The 26,229-nt window shown below is 48.4% G+C and overlaps 1 protein-coding gene across 1 annotated transcript in view; it reads left to right on the forward strand.

Annotated features, from left to right (window-relative positions):
• The first annotated feature begins 1,624 nt into the window (after nt 1-1,624).
• LOC129869523 (1-phosphatidylinositol 4,5-bisphosphate phosphodiesterase gamma-1-like) overlaps nt 1,625-26,229 on the forward strand; it is an 85,510-nt gene continuing 60,905 nt past the window's right edge. Inside the window, exons 1-2 of the mRNA XM_055943998.1 lie at nt 1,625-2,207; nt 2,994-3,309. Coding sequence (XP_055799973.1) covers nt 3,021-3,309 — 289 coding nt within the window. The 5' untranslated portion in view covers nt 1,625-2,207; nt 2,994-3,020. The remainder of the gene's footprint in view (nt 2,208-2,993; nt 3,310-26,229) is intronic.

Here is a 26,229-nt window from a genome sequence, read left to right on the forward strand (position 1 = left end):
AGCATTCTATAGCATGTTTGGAGCAGCCACGCTTTGTGTGGTGTGTTGACACTTTGTGTGGTGTGTTGACTCTTCTCTGTGAAAACAAGATGTGCTCTGTAATTTAATTTGGCCATGAAATGTGACTGACTGTGTGTGAAGAATTGATTTAGGGGTAACATGCCTCCCCCTTCACGTCACCCCACATGAATACCTCTCTGTCTTCTGTCTCACACACACACACACAATACACACACACACACACCATATAATACACTCCTTCCGGCTCCCCCATTCTCAAAAAATGGGAGGGTGTTCCATGCATTGTGATTGGCTGTTGGCTGGCCATTGGCAGGAGTGGAAGAGACACACCCAGCTGACATGTGGATGTGATTAGACTATAGCACAGCTGTGCCATCTCAGACTGCCTCCTCCCACACACAGACACTAGCATCGTTCATCTGTCAAAACACACACACACACCATGAATATGCCTTAGTCTAGCATAAACAATGCGTATACCAAACACACCTTCCTAATATTGAGATGCACCCCCCCCCCCCCCCCGGCCCGGCCCGCTGTTTGCCCTCACAACAGCCTCAATTAGTCAGAACATGGACTCTACAAGGTGTTGAAAGCGCTCCATAGGGATGCTGGCCCATGTTGACTCCAATGCTTCCCACAGTTGTTTCAAGTTGGTTGGATGTCTTTTGGGTGGTGGACCATTCTTGTTTCACACGGGAAACTGATGAGCATGAAAAACCCAGCAGCGTTGCAGTTCTTGACACAAACCAGTGTGCCTGGCACCTACTACTATACCCCGTTCAAAGGCACTTAAACCTTTTGTCTTGCCAATTCACCCTCTGAATGGCACACATACACAATCCATGTCCCAGAAGGATTAAAAATACCTATTTAATCTGTCTCCTCCCCTTCATCTACACTGATTGAAGTGGATTTAACAAGTTACATCAATAAGGGATCATAGCATTCACCTGGTCAGTCCATGTCATGGAAAGAGCAGGTGTTTTTAATATTTCATATACTCAGTGTATAATGGAGCTTTCCAAACACATGCACTGTATTCAAAACAATGAAAGACAGCATTCAACTGTCAATTTAAGCAACCATTACTCCCTAAAACTCCACAGACAGTCATCCTGTAAGACCATGGGTAAGGCACTCTTTAGACCACGTGTCAAATCAATTTCATGGAGAGCCCAGTGTCTGCTTGCTTTCACTCCCCCCTTGTACTTGATTGATGTATTAAGGTATTACTTAGTAAGGAACTTTCCTCACCTGGTTGTCTTAATTGAAAGGAAAACGCTGCAGCCACTAGGCCCTCCATGGAATGAGTTTGACACCCCTGCGTTAGACTGGCCCTATACTGCTTTTTGCCGTGTTTAGGACTAAGCCATTTCATTATGTCCAGTCACAAAGGAATATCACACTTCTGACCCTAGACCGACTCCAATCACCTACTATTAACACCTGACTTCTGACCCTCTGGCTCAGTCACATCACTTTGAACTGTTATTCTGATTGACCAGAGCTCTTGCAGACAATGCTGCACCTCTCCTCAAAGCCTGCGTATGTCGCCGTTTCTCCACCATATCACCTCTCATTCTCTCTTCCTCCCCCCTCTCGGTTCCCGTTCCCAGCCCTGCTGTCTCTCTCTCTCTCTCCACTCCCCCCATCTTTCTTCTATAGGCTACAGCACAAGTAGAAGAAAAAAATACAGCTAAAAGCTTTTCCGGTCTGCTAGACTTAATTTCCTCTAAAGACGTCTCTCGCAGAGAGGAGAGGAGGACGCACACAGGCAGACTGACAGACCAACGGTTGGAGTTGCACCGGCGGTCACCGAGAAGACTAATCTTCACTCTTATCTTGTACTGAAGGATATGGTTTCTTTAGGAGGGGTATGAACCGCGGAGCAGTGCTTCTCGGCGGCCTGTGCCGGGAAACGTGTCCGCCGTGGGTGTGAGGGAGAGCGGAATGGTCTGCCTGGACGGAACGCACTGGTCTCGCACGGCCGCTCCAGTCTCCAGTATCCACGCGCTCCCGACTGCGCCAACCGAGCGCCGCTCGGTCCATAGCGGTGTGATTTGTATCACGGACCGCCTCAAAAACATTGGGCATCCCACTTGTCTTTTATCGGTTACATAATTGAAACTGAATGTATGTGTCGCTCCCGTAACCCGGACTGATTCTCAGGCGGGGAGGCAGAGGTAAGTGTGACACTGTGTGTATGCGCCTGGCTGGATCCAGGGGCAGGGCTGTCTGTCTGTCTGTAACCGATCTACCCGCCGAGTGGACCGGACTGGACTGGTTGTACTAGTGCATTAATTAACCACGGGCCAGCCCAACGTGAACCCTGGGTGGAAACCCGAGTCCAACGGGCAATGAGGGGAACAGCTTTGCCTCTCTCTTTTTTTCTCTGGCCCTCGGTCTGATCTTTTTGTGTTTCTGCCAGAAGCATCTGGAAAGGATAACACGGGGATCCATCCACTCCCCCAGAAAGTAGAATGGAGAATAAATCACATCCTGGATGGAGGAGCATCCTAACTTCTAGAAATGATGGATACAGTTGTCTCGAATTCCAGCTTTATGCTCATGGCCTACTGCTAATAGAGGTGTAAATTATGGGATTGAAAACTGGGTTTTATTCTTTATAATAATAACCTACAACTGGAAGTGTTTGTTAAGTTATTACACTGTTATTAATGACTTCCATTGTTGTTTAGTTATTACTGTTTTTCATTTCTTTCATTTTGCCATTGGATTGGCAATGACCTATTCACCCTGGCCACCAATGCATGTAACTAAGGATAACTGGATAACTGTGGTCCTCGCTCTCCATCGATTTTAGGCCGAGTTGAAGGAATACAACATCCTTTTCCCTAACTCTGAAAGCACAACAAGTTGAAATCACTAAGCTTCTGTGACATGTCCTTGTATACAGGCAACAGAATGTAACTGTAACTACCTTCTCCTTTTCTCTAACTTCTAAACAGTACGTTGAAACAACACATGCACTGAAGATGTGTGCTGCCAGGTTCAGTAGCAGCAGTAGCGTCAACGGCTGTGGGGGCGTTGGTGACCGGGATGAGACCACTACTAATGGACCCGGTACGGGCCCGGCCACCACATCCCGCATGCTGGACTGGTCCGAGGAGGGCACCCGCATCCTCCACAGCCTGGAGATTGGAACGGTCATGACCGTGTTCTACCAGAAGAAGTCCCAGCGACCGGAGAGGAGGACCTTCCAGATACGACAGGACACTAGACAGATAGCGTGGAGCCGCAACCCTGACAAGATAGAGGGAGAGAGTGAGTATAAGTCAATGTCCCAAACGGCACCCTATTCCCTATATAGTGTACTACTTTTGACCAGAGCCCATAGGGTTCTGCTCAAAAGTAATGCACTATATAGTGACTAGGATGCCATTGGGGACACAACCTAAATGTTAGTGACAGTCGTGTACTACTTGTCTATTACATAGAACCTGGTGGTGCAGATCACTTGGCCTCATGTCTACACAACAACACACACCAGACAGGCACTATTTGCATCTCCCCTCAACTATCCCTCCCTCTGTCACTTACATCCTCTGTAACCATAACAACCAATGTGTCTGTCTCCAAGTCTTTCACTTTGTACTGTATAGTGTGTGCAGATTTTGTGGGATAAGCATAGCAGCCTACCATGCTCTCCCATTGGCAGACAGCTGATATAAATAGAATAGAATAAAAATTAATACATGGTGCTCTATGAGGGTGTGTTGTGCTGACCCTGCCTGCTATAATTTTCACTCCACTGTCACCGTTTGACAGCTAGGTCATGAACCTCTGACCCTCATTAGCTGTGACCCCTAGCTGTCAGCTGTCCAGTTACAGTAGCTCCTCAGAGAACATGCTGGGGCCACATGGAGCCCTATGAGTTGGCCAGTCACCACCCAGCCCTGTGCTTCCTGTCTGTTGTCCTTGGAGACTGGAGCTGTACAGAGTCGGGATGGTGGATTGAGTGGCAGTGGCATACTTAGCTGACTGGGATATTGTTTTGGTGGGAGGTAGGCTGAGCCATGGTTAGGTTATGTGTCTGGGCTGGGCGTGTATTATATTGTCTGGGCCTGGCTGTATTGTGTGGGATCTGTTCTGTACAGACTGAAAGAGGATCTATTATAATGTCTGTTAACCAGACAGGAGAGATAATAGACTTAGAATCCACATAGAGAACTTTCTCTTTGCATACAACTGGAGAGGAGTAGAAGATGCTCAACCAGCATGATCAAAAAATCATATGGAAATAGGCGTGACTCTCACTCACAATTGAATACTTGATACTTTATTATCTACTTTGAGTTCCCTATACAGAAACCACATATATATACTCTACAGATATATGGTTGTCAAATAAAGCTGAAAGATTCAGGTTGTGACAAACATTGGTCTTGTTGTCGTTGACATGCATGCACAAATCAAATCAAATGTTATTTGTCACATTCACTTGTTAGCAGATGTTAATGCGAGTGTAGCGAAATGCTTGTGCTTCTAGTTCCGACAATGCAGTAATAACCAACGAGTAATCTAACCTAACAATTCCACAACTACTACCTTATACACACAACTGTAAAGGGATAAGAAATATGTACATAAAGATATATGAATGAGTGATGGTACAGAACGGCATAGGCAAGATGCAGTAGATGGTATAGAGTACAGTATATACATCTGAGATGAGTAATGTAGGGTATATAAACATAAAGTGGCATAGTTTAAAGTGGCTAGTGATACATGTATTACATAAAGATGGCAAGATGCAGTAGATGATATAGAGTACAGTATATAGATATACATATGAGATGAGTACCGGTAATGTAGGGTATGTAAATATTATACTGTATTAAGTGGCATTGTTTAAAGTGGCTAGTGATACATTTTTACATAAATTTCCATCAATTCCCATTATTAAAGTGGCTGGAGTTGAGTCAGTATGTTGGCAGCGGCCACTAAATGTTAGTCTGATGGCCTTGAGATAGAAGCTGTTTTTCAGTCTCTCGGTCCCCGCTTTGATGCACCTGTACTGACCTCGCCTTCTGGATGATAGCGGGGGGGAACAGGCAGTGGCTCGGGTGGTTGTTGTCCTTGATGATCTTTATGGCCTTCCTGTGACATCGGGTGGTGTAGGTGTCCTGGAGGCCAGGTAGTTTGCACCCAGTGATGCGTTGTGCAGACCTCACTACCCTCTGGCGAGCCTTACGGTTGTGGGCGGAGCAGTTGCCGTACCAGGCGGTGATACAGCCCGACAGGATGCTCTCGATTGTGCATCTGTAGAAGTTTGTGAGTGCTTTTGGTGACAATCCGAATTTCTTCAGCCTCCTGAGGTTGAAGAGGCGCTGCTGCGCCTTCTTCACAACGCTGCCTGTGTGGGTGGACCAATTCAGTTTGTCCGTGATGTGTACACCGAGGAACTTAAAACTTACTACCCTCTCCACTACTGTCTCATCGATGTGGATAGGGGGGTGCTCCCTCTGCTGTTTCTTGAAGTCCACAATCATCTCCTTTGTTTTGTTGACGTTGAGTGTGAGGTTATTTTCCTGACACCACACTCCGAGGGCCCTCACCTCCTCCCTGTAGGCCGTCTCGTCGTTGTTGGTAATCAAGCCTACCACTGTAGTGTCGTCCGCAAACTTGATGATTGAGTTGGAGGCGTGCATGGCCACGCAGTCGTGGGAGAACAGGGAGTACAGGAGAGGGCTCAGAACGCACCCTTGTGGGGCCCCAGTGTTGAGGATCCGCCGGGTGGAGATGTTTTTACCTACCCTCACCACCTTGGTGCGGCCTGTCAGGAAGTCCAGTACCCAGTTGCACAGGGCGGGGTCGAGACCCAGGGTCTCGAGCTTGATGACGAGTTTGGAGGGTACTATGGTGTTAAATGCTGAGCTGTAGTTGATGAACAGCATTCTCACATAGCTATTCCTCTTGTCCAGATGGGTTAGGACAGTGTGCAGTGTGGTTGCGATTGCGTCGTCTGTGGACCTATTGGGTCGGTAAGCAAATTGGAGTGGGTCTAGGGTGTCAGGTAGGGTGGAGGTGGTCCTTGACTAGTCTCTCAAAGCACTTCATGATGACGGAAGTGAGTGCTACGGGACGGTAGTCGTTTAGCACAGTTAGCTTAGCTTTCTTGGGAACAGGAACAATGGTGGCCCTCTTGAAGCATGTGGGAACAGCAGACTGGGATAAGGATTGATTAAATATGTCTGTAAACACACCAGCCAGCTGGTCTGCGCATGCTCTGAGGACGCGGCTGGAAATGCCGTCTGGGCCTGCGGCCTTGTGAGGGTTAACACGTTTAAATGTTTTACTCACCTCGGCTGCAGTGAAGGCAAGCCCGCAGGTTTTGGTTGCAGGCCGTGTCAGTGGCACTGTATTGTCCTCAAAGCGAGCAAAAAAGTTATTTAGTCTGTCTGGGAGCAAGACATCCTGGTCCGCGACGGGGCTGGTTTTCTTTTTGTAATCCGTGATTGACTGTAGACCCTGCCACATACCTCTTGTGTCTGAGCTGTTGAATTGCGACTCTACTTCGTCTCTATACTCACGCTTAGCTTGTTTGATTGCCTTGTGGAGGGAATAGCTACACTGTTTGTATTCGGTCATGTTTCCGGTCACCTTGCCCTGTTTAAAAGCAGTGGTTCGCGCTTTCAGTTTCACACGAATGCTGCCATCAATCCACGATTTCTGGTTTGGGAATGTTATAATCGTTGCTGTGGGTATTACGTCGCCGATGCACTTTCTAATGAACTCGCTCACCGAATCAGCGTATTCGTCAATGTTGTTGTTGGACGCAATGCGGAACATATCCCAATCCATATGATCGAAGCAGTCTTGAAGCGTGGAATCAGATTGGTCGGACCAGCGTTGAACAGACCTGAGCGCTGGAGCTTCTTGTTTTAGTTTCTGTTTGTAGGCTGGAAGCAACAAAATGGAGTCGTGGTCAGCTTTTCCGAAAGGAGGGCGGGGGAGGGCCTTATATGCATCACGGAAGTTAGAATAACAATGATCCAGGGTTTTACCAGCCCTGGTAGCACAATCGATATGCTGATAGAATTTAGGGAGTTTTGTTTTCAGATTAGCCTTGTTAAAATCCCCAGCTACGATGAATGCATCCTCAGGGTGTGTGGTTTCCAGTTTACATAGAGTCAGATAAAGTTCATTCAGGGCCGTCGATGTGTCTGCTTGGGGGGGAATATATATGGCTGTGATTATAATCAAAGAGAATTCCCTTGGTAGATAATGCGGTCGACATTTGATTGTGAGGAATTCTAAGTCAGGTGAACAGAATAACTTGAGTTCCTGTATGTTGTTATGATCACACCACGTCTCATTGATCATAAGGAATACCCCCCCGCCCCTCTTCTTACCAGAAAGATGTTTGTTTCTGTCGGCGCGATGCGTGAAGAAACCAGCTGGCTGCACCGACTCCGTTAGCGTCTCTCGAGTGAGCCATGTTTCTGTGAAGCAAAGAAAGTTACAGTCTCTGATGTCTCTCTGGAATGCTACCCTTGCTCGGATTTCATCAACCTTGTTGTTAAGTGACTGAACATTGGCGAGTAGTATGCTAGGGAGCGGAGCGCGATGTGCCCGTCTCCGAAGCCTGACCAGAAGACCGCTTCGTTTGCCCCTTTTACGGCGTCGTTGTTTAGGGTCGCCGGCTGGGATCAGATCCATTGTACTGGGTGGAAGGCCAGACACAGGATCCGCTTCGGGAGAGTCATATTCCTGGTTGTAATGATAGTGAGTTGACGTTGCTCTTATATTCAGTAGTTCCTCCCGACTGTATGTAATGAAACCTAAGATTACCTGGGGTACCAATGTAAGAAATAACACGTAAAAAAAACGAAATACTGCATATTTTCCTAGGAACGCGAAGCGAGGCGGCCATCTCTGTCGGCGCCGGAACACATAATCTGTCACGTTCCTGACCTTTTCTCTGTTGTTTTGTATGTGTTTAATTGGTCAGGGCGTGAGTTTTGGGTGGGTAGTCTATGTTATGTGTTTTCTATGTTGGGTTAATGGGTTGCCTGGTATGGCTCTCAATTAGAGGCAGGTGTTTGGCGTTTCCTCTAATTGAGAGTCATATTAAGGTAGGTTGTTTCACATTGGTTGTTGTGGGTGGTTGTCTTCCGTGTCTGTGTATGTTGCGCCACACGGGACTGTTTCGGTATGTTTGTTCGTTCGGTTTTTGTGTAGTCTGTTTTCCCTGTTCGTGCGTTCTTCGTGTTACATGTAAGTTCTTAAGTTTAGGTCTGTTTAGTTCGTTTTGTTAGTTTGTAATCCTTCCAAGTGTTTGTTTTCGTGTTTCGTCGTTTGTTTTTTTAATAAATCATTATGTATTCACAACCCGCTGCATTTTGGTCTTCCGATCCCTCTCTCCTCTCCTCGTCCGAGGAGGAGGAAGAATATTACGACAATCGTTACATAATCTGCACCTCTCTCTCTCTCTCTCGCTCTCGCTCTCGCTCTCGCTCTCTTTCTCTTTCTCTTTTTCTCTCTTTCTCTCTCTCTCTCTTTCTCTCTCTCGCTCTCTCACTCTCTCACTCTCTTTCTCTTTCTGTCTCTCTCTCAGTAAAAGCAGGTGTAGGTGTATACACTATATATACAAAAGTATGTGGACACCCCTTCGATTAGTGGAATCGACTATTTCAGCCACACCCGTTGCTGACAGGTGTATATTCGAGCACACCGCCATGCAATCTCTGCAGACAAACATTGACAGTAGAATGGCCTTACTGAAGAGCTCAGTGACTTTCAACGTCGCACTGTCATAGGATGCCACCTTTCCAATAAGTCAGTTCATCAAATGTCTGCCCTGCTAGAGCTGCCCCGGTCAACTGTAAGTGCTGTTATTGTGAAGTGGAAACATCTAGGAGCAACAATGGCTCAGCTGGCAAGTGGTAGGCCACCCACAGAACGGGACCGCTGAAGCGCGCAATGCATTAAAATTGTCGGTCCTTGGTTGCAACACTCACTACCGAGTTCCAAACTGCCTCTGGAAGCAACGTCAGCATAAGAACTGTTCATCGGGCGCTTCATGAAATGGGTTTCCATGGCCGAGCAGCCACACACAAGCCTAAGATCACCATGCGCAATGCCAAGCATTTGCTGGAGTGGTGTAAAGCTCGCTGCCAGTGGAATCTGGAGCTGTGGAAACACATTCTCTGGAGTGATGAATCACGCTTCACCATCTGGCAGTCCGACGGACGAATCTGGGTTTGGCTGAATGCATACTGCCAACTGTAATTTTTGGTGGAGGAGGATTAATGGTCTGGGGCTGTTTTTCTTGGTTCGGGCTAGGCCCCATAGTTCCAGTGAAGGGAAATCTTAATGCTACATCATACAATGACATTCTAGACGATTCTGTGCTTCCATATTTGTGGCAACAGTTTGGGGAAGGCCCTTTCCTGTTTCAGCATGACATTGCCCCCTTGCAGAAAGTGAGGTCCATACAGAAATGGTTTGTCGAGATCGGTGTGGAAGAACTTGACTGGCCTGCAGAGAGCCCTGACCTCAACCCCATCAAACACCTTTGGGATGAATTGGAACGCTGAATGCAAGCCAGGCCTAATAGCCCAACATCAGTGCCTGACTTCACTAATGCTTTTGTGACTGAATGGAAGCAAGTCCCTGCAGCAATGTTCCAACATCTAGAGGAAAGCCTTCCCAGATGAATGGAGGCTGTTATAGCAGCAAAGGGGGACGAACTCCATATTAATGCCCATAATTTTGGAATGAGATGTTCAATGAGCAGGTGTCCACATACTTTTGGTCATGTTGTGTATCTGATAGTAGCCACACACACTGACAGTATCTTGTGGTTTTGCTTGAGAGCCTTAATCATTCATGATCATAAACCGTATTATGCTCAGAACAGAATCTATTGTTAGCTATCTTGGTGTGTGTGTTTGCTACTGTGCTGCTATATTCCACTGGCTGGCCGTCTCAAGTCTTTCTCCTTCTTACACATGCACTCACACACACGCACTCATAATTCTATCCCGCACCCCACTCCTCCTCTTTACAAACATATTCCGCCATAATCCTACAACCCCCCCATAGGGAGTAACATTCCTGGAACTGTGAGTCTCCACTTCTCTTTTCAGCTCTCCAACACTCTCTCCTTTCCCCTGCTCTCCCTCCCTCCCTTTCTCCTTTCCCCTGATCTCCCTCCCTCCCTTTCTCCTTTCCTCTGCTCTCCCTCCCTCCCTTTCTCCTTTCCTCTGCTCTGCTCTCCTCCCTCACTTTCTCCTTTCCTCTGCTCTCCCTCCCTCCCTTTCTCCTTTCCCCTGCTCTCCCTCCCTCCCTTTCTCCTTTCCCCTGCTCTCCCTCCCTCCCTTTCTCCTTTCCTCTGTTCTCCCTCCCTCCCTTTCCCCTTTCCTCTGCTCTCCCTCCCTCCCTTTCTCCTTTCCCCTGCTCTCCCTCCCTCCCTTTCTCCTTTCCCCTGCTCTCCCTCCATCCCTTTCTCCTTTCCTCTGCTCTCCCTCCCTCCCTTTCTCCTTTCCTCTGCTCTCACTCCCTCCCTTTCTCCTCTACTCTCCCTCCCTCCCTTTCTCCTTTCCTCTGTTCTCCCTCCCTCCCTTTCTCCTTTCCTCTGCTCTCCCTCCCTCCCTTTCTCCTTTCCCCTGCTCTCCCTCCCTCCCTTTCTCCTTTCCCCCGCTCTCCCTCCATCCCTTTCTCCTTTCCTCTGCTCTCCCTCCCTCCCTCTCTCCTTTCCCCTGCTCTCCCTCCCTCCCTTTCTCCTTTCCCCTGCTCTCCCTCCCTCCCTTTCTCCTTTCCCCTGCACTCCCTCCCTCCCTTTCTCCTTTCCCCTGCTCTCCCTCCCTCCCTTTCTCCTTTCCTCTGCTCTCCCTCCCTCCCTTTCTCCTTTCCTCTGCTCTCCCTCCCTCCCTTTCTCATCCCCTCTGCTCTCCCTCCCTTTCTCCTTTCCCCTGCTCTCCCTCCCTCCCTTTCTCCTTTCCTCTGCTCTCCCTCCCTCCATCCCTTTCTCCTTTCCCTCTGCTCTCCCTCCCTCACTTTCTCCTTTCTTCTGCTCTCCCTCCCTCCCTTTCTCCATTCCCCTGCTCTCCCTCCCTCCCTTTCTCCTTTCCCCTGCTCTCCCTCCCCCCTTTCTCCTCCCCTCTGCTCTACCTCCCTCACTTTCTCCTTTCCCCTGCTCTCCCTCCCTCACTTTCTCCTTTCCTCTGCTCTCCCACCCTCCCTTTCTCATTTCCCCTACTCTCCCTCCCTCCCTTTCTCATTTTCCCTGCTCTCCCTCCCTCCCTTTCTCCTTTCCTCTGCTCTCCCTCCCTCCCTTTCTCTTTTCCCCTACTCTCCCTCCCTCCCTTTATCCTTTCCTCTGCTCTTCCTCCCTCCCTTTCTCCTTTCCTCTACTCTCCCTCCCTCCCTTTCTCCTTTCCCCTGCTCTCCCTCCCTCCCTTTCACCTCCCCTCTGCTCTACCTCCCTCACTTTCTCCTTTCCCCTGCTCTCCCTCCCTCACTTTCTCCTTTCCTCTGCTCTCCCTCCCTCCCTTTCTCCTTTCCCCTGCTCTCCCTCCCTCACTTTCTCCTTTCCCCTGCTCTCCCTCCCTCACTTTATCCTTTCCTCTGCTCTCCCTCCCTCCCTTTCTCCTTTCCCCTGCTCTCCCTCCCTCCCTTTCTCCTCCCCTCTGCTCTACCTCCCTCACTTTCTCCTTTCCCCTGCTCTCCCTCCCTCACTTTCTCATTTCCCTCTGCTCTCCTCCCTCACTTTCTCCTTTCCTCTGCTCTCCCTCCCTCCCTTTCTCCTTTCCCCTGCTCTCCCTCCCTCATTTTCTCCTTTCCTCTGCTCTCCCTCCCGCACTTTCTCCTTCACTCTGCTCTCCCTCCCTCACGTTCTCCTTCCCTCTGCTCTCCTCCCTCACTTTCTCCTCCCCTCTGCTCTCCCTCCCTCCCTTTCTCCTTTCCTCTGCTCTCCCTCGCTCCCTTTCTCCTTTCCCCTGCTCCCCTCCCTCACTTTCTCCTTCCCTCTGCTCTCCTCCCTCCCTTTCTCCTTTCCTCTGCTCTCACTCCCTCCCTTTCTCCTTTCCTCTGCTCTCCCTCCCTCCCTTTCTCCTTTCCTCTGTTCTCCATCCCTCCCTCCCTTTCTCCTTTCCCCTGCTCTCCCTCCCTCACTTTCTCCTTTCTTCTGCTCTCCCTCCCCCCCCTTTCTCCTTTCCCCTGCTCTCCCTCCCTCCCTTTCTCCTTCCCTCTGCTCTACCTCCCTCACTTTCTCCTTTCCCCTGCTCTACCTCCCTCACTTTCTCCTTTCTTCTGCTCTCCCTCCCTCCCTTTCTCCTTTCCCCTGCTCTCCGTCCCTCCCTTTCTCCTCCACCTCTGCTCTACCTCCCTCACGTTCTCCTTTCCCCTGCTCTCCCTCCCTCACTTTCTCCTTTCCCCTGCTCTCCCTCCCTCACTTTCTCCTTCCCTCTGCTCTCCCACCCTCCCTTTCTCATTTCCCCTACTCTCCCTCCCTCCCTTTCTCCTTTTCCCTGCTCTCCCTCCCTCCCTTTCTCCTTTCCTCTGCTCTCCCTCCCTCCCTTTCTCATTTCCCCTACTCTCCCTCCCTCCCTTTCTCCTTTCCTCTGCTCTCCCTCCCTCCCTTTCTCATTTCCTTTACTCTCCCTCCCTCCCTTTCTCCTTTCCCCTGCTCTCCCTCCCTCCCTTTCTCCTCCCCTCTGCTCTACCTCCCTCACTTTCTCCTTTCTTCTGCTCTCCCTCCCTCCCTTTCTCCTTTCCCCTGCTCTCCCTCCCTCCCTTTCTCCTTTCCCCTGCTCTCCCTCCCTCCCTTTCTCCTCCCCTCTGCTCTACCTCCCTCCCTTTCTCCTTTCCCCTGCTCTCCCTCCCTCACTTTCTCCTTTCCCCTGCTCTCCCTCCCTCACTTTCTCCTTTCCTCTGCTCTCCCACCCTCCCTTTCTCATTTCCCCTACTCTCCCTCCCTCCCTTTCTCATTTTCCCTGCTCTCCCTCCCTCCCTTTCTCCTTTCCTCTGCTCTCCCTCCCTCCCTTTCTCATTTCCCCTACTCTCCCTCCCTCCCTTTCTCCTTTCCTCTGCTCTCCCTCCCTCCCTTTCTCCTTTCCCCTGCTCTCCCTCCCTCCCTTTCTCCTCCCCTCTGCTCTACCTCCCTCACTTTCTCCTTTCCCCTGCTCTCCCTCCCTCACTTTCTCCTTTCCTCTGCTCTCCCTCCCTCCCTTTCTCATTTCCCCTGCTCTCCCTCCCTCACTTTCTCCTTTCCCCTGCTCTCCCTCCCTCACTTTCTCCTTTCCTCTGCTCTCCCTCCCTCCCTTTCTCCTTTCCCCTGCTCTCCCTCCCTCCCTTTCTCCTCCCCTCTGCTCTACCTCCCTCACTTTCTCCTTTCCCCTGCTCTCCCTCCCTCACTTTCTCCTTTCCCCTGCTCTCCCTCCCTCACTTTCTCCTTTCCTCTGCTCTCCCTCCCTCCCTTTCTCCTTTCCTCTGCTCTCCCTCCCTCCCTTTCTCCTTTCCCCTGCTCTCCCTCCCTCCCTTTCTCCTTCCCTCTGCTCTCCTCCCTCACTTTGTCCTTTCCTCTGCTCTCCCTCCCTCCCTTTCTCCTTTCCTCTGCTCTCCCTCGCTCCCTTTCTCCTTTCCCCTGCTCCCCTCCCTCACTTTCTCCTTCCCTCTGCTCTCCTCCCTCCCTTTCTCCTTTCCTCTGCTCTCACTCCCTCCCTTTCTCCTTTCCTCTGCTCTCCCTCCCTCCCTCCCTTTCTCCTTTCCTCTGTTCTCCATCCCTCCCTCCCTTTCTCCTTTCCCCTGCTCTCCCTCCCTCACTTTCTCCTTTCTTCTGCTCTCCCTCCCCCCTTTCTCCTTTCCCCTGCTCTCCCTCCCTCCCTTTCTCCTTCCCTCTGCTCTACCTCCCTCACTTTCTCCTTTCCCCTGCTCTCCCTCCCTCACTTTCTCCCTTCTTCTGCTCTCCCTCCCTCCCTTTCTCCTTTCCCCTGCTCTCCCTCCCTCCCTTTCTCCTCCCCTCTGCTCTACCTCCCTCACGTTCTCCTTTCCCCTGCTCTCCCTCCCTCACTTTCTCCTTTGCCCTGCTCTCCTTCCCTCACTTTCTCCTTCCCTCTGCTCTCCCACCCTCCCTTTCTCATTTCCCCTACTCTCCCTCCCTCCCTTTCTCCTTTTCCCTGCTCTCCCTCCCTCCCTTTCTCCTTTCCTCTGCTCTCCCTCCCTCCCTTTCTCATTTCCCCTACTCTCCCTCCCTCCCTTTCTCCTTTCCTCTGCTCTCCCTCCCTCCCTTTCTCATTTCCTCTACTCTCCCTCCCTCCCTTTCTCCTTTCCCCTGCTCTCCCGCCCTCCCTTTCTCCTCCCCTCTGCTCTACCTCCCTCACTTTCTCCTTTCCCCTGCTCTCCCTCCCTCACTTTCTCCTTTCCTCTGCTCTCCCTCCCTCACTTTCTCCTTTCCTCTGCTCTCCCTCCCTCCCTTTCTCCTTTCCCCTGCTCTCCCTCCCTCCCTTTCTCCTCCCCTCTGCTCTACCTCCCTCACTTTCTCCTTTCCCCTGCTCTCCCTCCCTCACTTTCTCCTTCCCTCTGCTCTCCTCCCTCACTTTCTCCTTTCCTCTGCTCTCCCTCCCTTTCTCCTTTCCCCTGCTCTCCCTCCCTCACTTTCTCCTTTCTTCTGCTCTCCCTCCCTCCCTTTCTCCTTTCCCCTGCTCTCCCTCCCTCCCTTTCTCCTCCCCTCTTCTCTACCTCCCTCACTTTCTCCTTTCCCCTGCTCTCCCTCCCTCACTTTCTCCTTTCCCCTGCTCTCCCTCCCTCACTTTCTCCTTTCCTCTGCTCTCCCTTTCTCCTTTCCCCTGCTCTCCCTCCCTCCCTTTCTCCTCCCCTCTGCTCTACCTCCCTCACTTTCTCCTTTCCCCTGCTCTCCCTCCCTCACTTTCTCCTTCCCTCTGCTCTCCTCCCTCACTTTCTCCTTTCCTCTGCTCTCCCTCCCTCCCTTTCTCCTTTCCCCTGCTCTCCCTCCCTCACTTTCTCCTTTCTTCTGCTCTCCCTCCCTCCCTTTCTCCTTTCCCCTGCTCTCCCTCCCTCCCTTTCTCCTCCCCTCTTCTCTACCTCCCTCACTTTCTCCTTTCCCCTGCTCTCCCTCCCTCACTTTCTCCTTTCCCCTGCTCTCCCTCCCTCACTTTCTCCTTTCCTCTGCTCTCCCACCCTCACTTTCTCATTTCCCCTACTCTCCCTCCCCCCCTTTCTCCTTTCCTCTGCTCTCCCACCCTCACTTTCTCATTTCCCCTGCTCTCCCTCCCTCACTTTCTCCTTTCCTCTGCTCTCCCACCCTCACTTTCTCATTTCCCATACTCTCCCTCCCTCCCTTTCTCCTTTCCTCTGCTCTCCCTCCCTCCCTTTCTCAATTCCCCTACTCTCCCTCCCTCCCTTTCTCCTTTCCTCTGCTCTCCCTCCCTCCCTTTCTCCTTTCCTCTACTCTCACTCCCTCCCTTTCTCCTTTCCCCTGCTCTCCCTCCCTTTCTCCTCCCCTCTGCTTTACCTCCCTCACTTTCTCCTTCCCTCTGCTCTCCCTCCCTCACTTTCTCCTTCCCTCTGCTCTCCCTCCCTCCCTTTCTCCTTCACTCTGCTCTCCATCCCTCCCTTCTCCTTCCCTCTGCTCTCCCTCCCTCACTTTCTCCTTCCCTCTGCTCTACTTCCTTCTCCTTTCCCCGGCTCTCACTCCCTCACTTTCTCCTTCCCTCTGTTACCCCTTCCTCTCCTTTCCCCGGCTCTCCCTCCCTCACTTTCTCCTTCCCTCTGCTACCCCTTCCTCTCCTTTGCCCTGCTCTCCCTCCCTACCTCCCTCCCTCCCTCCCTCGCTCGCTCCCTCCCTCCCTCTCTTCTTTCCCCTGCTCTCACTCTCATTCCCCCTGCGCTCCCTCCTTCCCTCACTCTCGATCTCCCCTGTTATCCCTCACTCTCTACCTTCCCTGCTGTCCCTCCTTCCCTCTCTCCTTCCCTCTACTCTTCCTCACTCGCTAACCCTCCCCTCACCTGCTCTCCATCACTCTCTCCTTTCCTCTGCTCTCCTTTCCTCACTCTCTACCTCTCCAGTCCATCCCTTGCTACTTCAGTTTTGACCACCCCCAGTTTTTACCACCCCCAGTTTTCCATCTGTTACTCCCTCTCTCACTATCAATCTCCCAGGTCTTTTCCAACTAGCTCTCTCTCTCCTTCCTAGCTCTCCCTTGTCTTTCATCACTTATCTTCACTTTTACTTGTTTAAAGTTGAACCCTTGATGCTCAACTTCATGCTTTTCCACCTCCCATTTTCATGCCACTCCCTCCTTTCTCACTTTTGTCTTTCTTTCTTTTGGTTATTTTCTTTTAGAGGTCAGTCTCACGTCCTGTACCAGTCCCACTTTCTCCTTTGTCGTTTAGTTTATTCTCTCTCTCCTTTACTTTCTCTTCCCTTGAACATCTATTTGTTTCTATCTTTCCTTTCACCTCCCCCTCTCCTCTTCAGCCTCGTTTGTTGCCTTTGTTTTCATTACAGTTTCTCTACCGCCGTTTTAAAACAACATTAATACGGTGTCTGTTTCTTTGTATGTCTTGAGGGAGACCTGATCGATGTCTGTTTACAGAGGTTACCAGTGCTGTAGCTGTGAGCTCTGTCGCACACACACACACACACACACACACACACACACACACACACACACACACACACACACACACACACACACACACACACACACACACACACACACACACACACACACACACACACACACACACACACACACACACACACACACACACACACACATCTTCCCAGCCCTCTATACAGACGACAAGCTGCAGCACACACACACACACACATCTTCCCAGCCTCAGTATCACTAGTAGTATCACTCTTAAGTGGCAGGAAGTGCTGGTTATCAGGGAGCTCTTCACATCCTGCTTCAGACGGAAGGACTGAGCTCAGGAAAACAAAGGCCCCGGTGTCACTCTGGAAAAGGAATGGAGACTGGGAGATGGTGTGTGTTTGTGTGTGTGTGTTTACAACACAGTGTGTATGAACCATTCATTTGAATTATTTTAGCAGCCCCCACCCCTTTCTGTCCGTGCCACTGTGTAGCTGGTATAACGTGATTATTACGTCAATGCAACAGTACCAAGCATTCACATTTCACCCTGTTTGTTCACCTTCTCTGGAATATACAAATCATACAGGATGAATCCCAAATGGTACTCTATTCCCTATTATGTGCACTACTTTTGACCGGGGATCATAGGGCTCTGGTCAAAAGTAGTGCACTATATAGACAGGTTGGTTATTTAGCAACAAAACTGATGTGTGCGCAACTATGGGGAAAAACAAACAGGGTTGGCTTAGATTGTTGACAACATGTAAACTATATTTCGTCTCCAAATGTTTATTGGAAACATAAATACATTTGCACAATGAGCACTTTATGTCTCTCAAATGCATATTTACAGTTGGTTAACTAGCTAGCGAATTTTAGCCATATTAGCACTGACATCAGTCAAAACACCTCTAAACAAGACATGGTATCAAAAGCAGGATACAACCAGCTGAAACAAGCCGCCTACGATTCCCCACATGGCAGCTTCTTGTCATCGTTGCTAGGTATCTGACAAATCAGAATCATGACAAAGCACGTCTTCTGGCCCTATCCATGCGCGCATAATTTTCCACAAAATTAAGACATTCCAGTCACGCCTCATTCTAGAAGAGTGTGTTACAGGTCAGAAAGTTGGAATGATCTCTCTCTGGCTGGTTGTTGATGTTAGTTTAACTTTGACCACATAACATGTACCATGCGGTACCAATGAGAACCACATCATTAACATCCACCCAATGTCACGGCAAAGCTAAGAAAAGACAGAACATTTTGTACAATGAAACGATGTAGACGAGTCATCATATCAGTAGAAATTCCCATGACCTTCTGAGGTTATTATTCAGTATAGAAGACATTTGATTAGTCATGTATAGAGCCCCATAGTGGAGGTGCAATAATACCCATAAAACCTAGCGGTCAAACAGGGAAATGGTTCCAATTGTTTTTCCACCATTCATTTTTCCGATAAGGAATTTTAGAAACACTTAAAAAAAGGGCTGTGTTTCGACTAGCCTACCCCGGTGTGACATTTTGATAACTGTGTAAATCTCTCTAGGACAAGGTGACTTTTATCAATATATTCGGCTCTATTTACTCTCAGATTCAAAAATGCTAATTAGCATCAAATTAGACATCATGCAAGATTACAAATCCTTGCGAGCTCCTGCATGTCATTTCTAGCTGACACTTTGCTAACAGGTATTGTTCCTGCTCGTCATCTCTAACTGACATCTTTGCTAACAGGTATTGTTCCTGCTCGTCATCTCTAGCTGACACTTTGCTAACAGGTATTGTTCCTGCTCGTCATCTCTAGCTGACACTTTGCTAACAGGTATTGCTCCTGCTCGTCATCTCTAGCTGACACCTTTGCTAACAGGTATTGTTCCTGCTCGTCATTTCTAGCTGACACTTTGCTAACAGGTATTGTTCCTGCTCGTCATCTCTATCTGACACCTTTGCTAACAGGTATTGTTCCTGCTCGTCATTTCTAGCTGACACTTTGCTAACAGGTATTGTTCCTGCTCGTCATCTCTATCTGACACCTTTGCTAACAGGTATTGTTCCTGCTCGTCATCTCTATCTGACACCTTTGCTAACAGGTATTGTTCCTGCTCGTCATCTCTATCTGACACCTTTGCTAACAGGTATTCTTCCTGCTCGTCATCTCTATCTGACACCTTTGCTAACAGGTATTGTTCCTGCTCGTCATCTCTAGCTGACACCTTTGCTAACAGGTATTGTTCCTGCTCGTCATCTCTATCTGACACCTTTGCTAACAGGTAATGTTCCTGCTCGTCATCTCTAACTGACATCTTTGCTAACAGGTATTGTTCCTGCTCGTCATTTCTAGCTGACACTTTGCTAACAGGTATTGTTCCTGCTCGTCATCTCTATCTGACACCTTTGCTAACAGGTATTGTTCCTGCTCGTCATTTCTAGCTGACACTTTGCTAACAGGTATTGTTCCTGCTCGTCATCTCTAGCTGACACTTTGCTAACAGGTATTGTTCCTGCTCGTCATCTCTAACTGACATCTTTGCTAACAGGTATTGTTCCTGCTCGTCATCTCTATCTGACACTTTGCTAACAGGTATTGTTCCTGCATGTCATCTCTAGCTGACACTTTGCTAACAGGTATTGCTCCTGCTCGTCATCTCTATCTGACACCTTTGCTAACAGGTATTGTTCCTGCTCGTCATTTCTAGCTGACACTTTGCTAACAGGTATTGTTCCTGCTCGTCATCTCTATCTGACACCTTTGCTAACAGGTATTGTTCCTGCTCGTCATTTCTAGCTGACACTTTGCTAACAGGTATTGTTCCTGCTCGTCATCTCTATCTGACACCTTTGCTAACAGGTATTGTTCCTGCTCGTCATCTCTATCTGACACCTTTGCTAACAGGTATTGTTCCTGCTCGTCATCTCTATCTGACACCTTTGCTAACAGGTATTCTTCCTGCTCGTCATCTCTATCTGACACCTTTGCTAACAGGTATTGTTCCTGCTCGTCATCTCTAACTGACATCTTTGCTAACAGGTATTGTTCCTGCTCGTCATTTCTAGCTGACACTTTGCTAACAGGTATTGTTCCTGCTCGTCATCTCTATCTGACACCTTTGCTAACAGGTATTGTTCCTGCTCGTCATCTCTATCTGACACCTTTGCTAACAGGTATTGTTACTTCTCGTCATCTCTATCTGACACCTTTGCTAACAGGTATTGTTCCTGCTCGTCATCTCTATCTGACACCTTTGCTAACAGGTATTGTTCCTGCTCGTCATCTCTATCTGACACCTTTGCTAACAGGTATTGTTCCTGCTCGTCATCTCTAGCTGACACCTTTGCTAACAGGTATTGTTCCTGCTCGTCATCTCTAACTGACACCTTTGCTAACAGGTAATGTTCCTGCTCGTCATCTCTAACTGACATCTTTGCTAACAGGTATTGTTCCTGCTCGTCATTTCTAGCTGACACTTTGCTAACAGGTATTGTTCCTGCTCGTCATCTCTAGCTGACACCTTTGCTAACAGGTATTGTTCCTGCATGTCATCTCTAGCTGACACCTTTGCTAACAGGTATTGTTCCTGCTCGTCATCTCTAGCTGACACCTTTGCTAACAGGTATTGTTCCTGCTCGTCATCTCTAGCTGACACCTTTGCTAACAGGTATTGTTCCTGCATGTCATTTCTAGCTGACACCTTTGCTAACAGGTGTTGTTCCTGCATGTCATTTCTATCTGACACCTTTGCTAACAGGTATTGTTCCTGCTCGTCATCTCTAGCTGACACCTTTGCTAACAGGTGTTGTTCCTGCTCGTCATCTCTAACTGACACCTTTGCTAACAGGTATTGTTCCTGCATGTCATCTCTAGCTGACACCTTTGCTAACAGGTATTGTTCCTGCTCGTCATCTCTAGCTGACACCTTTGCTAACAGGTATTGTTCCTGCTCGTCATCTCTAGCTGACACCTTTGCTAACAGGTATTGTTCCTGCTCGTCATCTCTAGCTGACACCTTTGCTAACAGGTATTGTTCCTGCTCGTCATCTCTATCTGACACCTTTGCTAACAGGTATTGTTCCTGCTCGTCATCTCTAGCTGACACCTTTGCTAACAGGTATTGTTCCTGCTCGTCATCTCTAGCTGACACCTTTGCTAACAGGTATTGTTCCTGCTCGTCATCTCTAGCTGACACCTTTGCTAACAGGTATTGTTCCTGCTCGTCATCTCTATCTGACACCTTTGCTAACAGGTATTGTTCCTGCTCGTCATCTCTAGCTGACACCTTTGCTAACAGGTATTGTTCCTGCTCGTCATCTCTAGCTGACACATTTGCTAACAGGTATTGTTCCTGCATGTCATCTCTAGCTGACACCTTTGCTAACAGGTATTGTTCCTGCTCGTCATCTCCAGCTGACACCTTTGCTAACAGGTATTGTTCCTGCTCGTCATCTCTAGCTGACACCTTTGCTAACAGATATTGTTCCTGCTCGTCATCTCTAGCTGACACATTTGCTAACAGGTATTGTTCCTGCATGTCATCTCTAGCTGACACATTTGCTAACAGATATTGTTCCTGCTCGTCATCTCTAGCTGACACATTTGCTAACAGGTATTGTTCCTGCTCGTCATCTCAAGCTGACACCTTTGCTAACAGGTATTGTTCCTGCTCGTCATCTCTAGCTGACACCTTTGCTAACAGGTATTGTTCCTGCTCGTCATCTCTATCTGACACTTTGCTAACAGGTATTGTTCCTGCATGTCATCTCTAGCTGACACTTTGCTAACAGGTATTGCTCCTGCTCGTCATCTCTAGCTGACACCTTTGCTAACAGGTATTGTTCCTGCTCGTCATTTCTAGCTGACACTTTGCTAACAGGTATTGTTCCTGCTCGTCATTTGTAGCTGACACTTTGCTAACAGGTATTGTTCCTGCTCGTCATCTCTATCTGACACCTTTGCTAACAGGTATTGTTCCTGCTCGTCATTTCTAGCTGACACTTTGCTAACAGGTATTGTTCCTGCTCGTCATCTCTATCTGACACCTTTGCTAACAGGTATTGTTCCTGCTCGTCGTCTCTATCTGACACCTTTGCTAACAGGTATTGTTCCTGCTCGTCATCTCTATCTGACACCTTTGCTAACAGGTATTCTTCCTGCTCGTCATCTCTATCTGACACCTTTGCTAACAGGTATTGTTCCTGCTCGTCATCTCTAGCTGACACCTTTGCTAACAGGTAATGTTCCTGCTCGTCATCTCTAACTGACACCTTTGCTAACAGGTAATGTTCCTGCTCGTCATCTCTAACTGACATCTTTGCTAACAGGTATTGTTCCTGCTCGTCATTTCTAGCTGACACTTTGCTAACAGGTATTGTTCCTGCTCGTCATCTCTATCTGACACCTTTGCTAACAGGTATTGTTCCTGCTCGTCATCTCTATCTGACACCTTTGCTAACAGGTATTGTTACTTCTCGTCATCTCTATCTGACACCTTTGCTAACAGGTATTGTTCCTGCTCGTCATCTCTAACTGACACCTTTGCTAACAGGTAATGTTCCTGCTCGTCATCTCTAACTGACATCTTTGCTAACAGGTATTGTTCCTGCTCGTCATTTCTAGCTGACACTTTGCTAACAGGTATTGTTCCTGCTCGTCATCTCTAGCTGACACCTTTGCTAACAGGTATTGTTCCTGCATGTCATCTCTAGCTGACACCTTTGCTAACAGGTATTGTTCCTGCTCGTCATCTCTAGCTGACACCTTTGCTAACAGGTATTGTTCCTGCTCGTCATCTCTAGCTGACACCTTTGCTAACAGGTATTGTTCCTGCATGTCATTTCTAGCTGACACCTTTGCTAACAGGTGTTGTTCCTGCATGTCATTTCTATCTGACACCTTTGCTAACAGGTATTGTTCCTGCTCGTCATCTCTAGCTGACACCTTTGCTAACAGGTGTTGTTCCTGCTCGTCATCTCTAACTGACACCTTTGCTAACAGGTATTGTTCCTGCATGTCATCTCTAGCTGACACCTTTGCTAACAGGTATTGTTCCTGCTCGTCATCTCTAGCTGACACCTTTGCTAACAGGTATTGTTCCTGCTCGTCATCTCTAGCTGACACCTTTGCTAACAGGTATTGTTCCTGCTCGTCATCTCTATCTGACACCTTTGCTAACAGGTATTGTTCCTGCTCGTCATCTCTAGCTGACACCTTTGCTAACAGGTATTGTTCCTGCTCGTCATCTCTAGCTGACACATTTGCTAACAGGTATTGTTCCTGCATGTCATCTCTAGCTGACACCTTTGCTAACAGGTATTGTTCCTGCTCGTCATCTCCAGCTGACACCTTTGCTAACAGGTATTGTTCCTGCTCGTCATCTCTAGCTGACACCTTTGCTAACAGATATTGTTCCTGCTCGTCATCTCTAGCTGACACATTTGCTAACAGGTATTGTTCCTGCATGTCATCTCTAGCTGACACATTTGCTAACAGATATTGTTCCTGCTCGTCATCTCTAGCTGACACATTTGCTAACAGGTATTGTTCCTGCTCGTCATCTCAAGCTGACACCTTTGCTAACAGGTATTGTTCCTGCTCGTCATCTCCAGCTGACACCTTTGCTAACAGGTATTGTTCCTACTCGTCATCTCTATCTGACACCTTTGCTAACAGGTATTCTTCCTGCTCGTCATCTCTATCTGACACCTTTGCTAACAGGTATTGTTCCTGCTCGTCATCTCTAGCTGACACCTTTGCTAACAGGTATTGTTCCTGCTCGTCATCTCTAACTGACACCTTTGCTAACAGGTAATGTTCCTGCTCGTCATCTCTAACTGACATCTTTGCTAACAGGTATTGTTCCTGCTCGTCATTTCTAGCTGACACTTTGCTAACAGGTATTGTTCCTGCTCGTCATCTCTAGCTGACACCTTTGCTAACAGGTATTGTTCCTGCATGTCATCTCTAGCTGACACCTTTGCTAACAGGTATTGTTCCTGCTCGTCATCTCTAGCTGACACCTTTGCTAACAGGTATTGTTCCTGCTCGTCATCTCTAGCTGACACCTTTGCTAACAGGTATTGTTCCTGCTCGTCATCTCTATCTGACACCTTTGCTAACAGGTATTGTTCCTGCTCGTCATCTCTAGCTGACACCTTTGCTAACAGGTATTGTTCCTGCTCGTCATCTCTAGCTGACACATTTGCTAACAGGTATTGTTCTTGCATGTCATCTCTAGCTGACACCTTTGCTAACAGGTATTGTTCCTGCTCGTCATCTCCAGCTGACACCTTTGCTAACAGGTATTGTTCCTGCTCGTCATCTCTAGCTGACACCTTTGCTAACAGATATTGTTCCTGCTCGTCATCTCTAGCTGACACATTTGCTAACAGGTATTGTTCCTGCATGTCATCTCTAGCTGACACATTTGCTAACAGATATTGTTCCTGCTCGTCATCTCTAGCTGACACATTTGCTAACAGGTATTGTTCCTGCTCGTCATCTCAAGCTGACACCTTTGCTAACAGGTATTGTTCCTGCTCGTCATCTCCAGCTGACACCTTTGCTAACAGGTATTGTTCCTGCTCGTCATCTCTATCTGACACCTTTGCTAACAGGTATTGTTCCTGCTCGTCATCTCTATCTGACACCTTTGCTAACAGGTATTGTTCCTGCTCGTCATCTCTATCTGACACCTTTGCTAACAGGTATTGTTCCTGCTCGTCATCTCTAGCTGACACCTTTGCTAACAGGTATTTTTCCAGTTCGTCATCTCTATCTGACACCTTTGCTAACAGGTATTGTTCCTGCTCGTCATCTCTATCTGACACCTTTGCTAACAGGTATTGTTCCTGCTCGTCATCTCTTTCTGACACCTTTGCTAACAGACATTGTTCTTGCTCGTCATCTCTATCTGACACCTTTGCTAACAGGTATTGTTCCTGCTCGTCATCTCTAGCTGACACCTTTGCTAACAGGTATTGTTCCTGCTCGTCATCTCTAGCTGACACATTTGCTAACAGGTATTGTTCTTGCATGTCATCTCTAGCTGACACCTTTGCTAACAGGTATTGTTCCTGCTCGTCATCTCCAGCTGACACCTTTGCTAACAGGTATTGTTCCTGCTCGTCATCTCTAGCTGACACCTTTGCTAACAGATATTGTTCCTGCTCGTCATCTCTAGCTGACACATTTGCTAACAGGTATTGTTCCTGCATGTCATCTCTAGCTGACACATTTGCTAACAGATATTGTTCCTGCTCGTCATCTCTAGCTGACACATTTGCTAACAGGTATTGTTCCTGCTCGTCATCTCAAGCTGACACCTTTGCTAACAGGTATTGTTCCTGCTCGTCATCTCCAGCTGACACCTTTGCTAACAGGTATTGTTCCTGCTCGTCATCTCTATCTGACACCTTTGCTAACAGGTATTGTTCCTGCTCGTCATCTCTATCTGACACCTTTGCTAACAGGTATTGTTCCTGCTCGTCATCTCTATCTGACACCTTTGCTAACAGGTATTGTTCCTGCTCGTCATCTCTAGCTGACACCTTTGCTAACAGGTATTTTTCCAGTTCGTCATCTCTATCTGACACCTTTGCTAACAGGTATTGTTCCTGCTCGTCATCTCTATCTGACACCTTTGCTAACAGGTATTGTTCCTGCTCGTCATCTCTTTCTGACACCTTTGCTAACAGACATTGTTCTTGCTCGTCATCTCTATCTGACACCTTTGCTAACAGGTATTGTTCCTGCTCGTTATCTCTAGCTGACACCTTTGCTAACAGGTATTGTTCCTGCTCGTCATCTCCAGCTGACACCTTTGCTAACAGGTATTGTTCCTGCTCGTCATCTCTATCTGACACCTTTGCTAACAGGTATTGTTCCTGCTCGTCATCTCTATCTGACACCTTTGCTAACAGGTATTGTTCCTGCTCGTCATCTCTATCTGACACCTTTGCTAACAGGTATTGTTCCTGCTCGTCATCTCTATCTGACACCTTTGCTAACAGGTATTGTTCCTGCTCGTCATCTCTAGCTGACACCTTTGCTAACAGGTATTGTTCCTGCATGTCATCTCTATCTGACACCTTTGCTAACAGGTATTGTTCCTGCTCGTCATCTCTAGCTGACACCTTTGCTAACAGGTATTGTTCCTGCTCGTCATCTCTATCTGACACCTTTGCTAACAGGTATTGTTCCTGCTCGTCATCTCTAGCTGACACCTTTGCTAACAGGTATTGTTCCTGCATGTCATCTCTAGCTGACACCTTTGCTAACAGGTATTGTTCCTGCTCGTCATCTCTATCTGACACCTTTGCTAACAGGTATTGTTCCTGCTCGTCATCTCTATCTGACACCTTTGCTAACAGGTATTGTTCATGCTCGTCATCTCTATCTGACACCTTTGCTAACCGGTATTGTTCCTGCTCGTCATCTCTATCTGACACCTTTGCTAAATGGTATTGTTCCTGCTCGTCATCTCTAGCTGACACCTTTGCTAACAGATATTATTCCTGCTCGTCATCTCTAGCTGACACATTTGCTAACAGGTATTGTTCCTGCTCGACATCTCAAGCTGACACCTTTGCTAACAGGTATTGTTCCTGCTCGTCA

This window comes from Salvelinus fontinalis, chromosome 14 (genome assembly GCF_029448725.1).
Source record: "Salvelinus fontinalis isolate EN_2023a chromosome 14, ASM2944872v1, whole genome shotgun sequence".
Lineage (NCBI taxonomy): Eukaryota > Metazoa > Chordata > Actinopteri > Salmoniformes > Salmonidae > Salvelinus > Salvelinus fontinalis.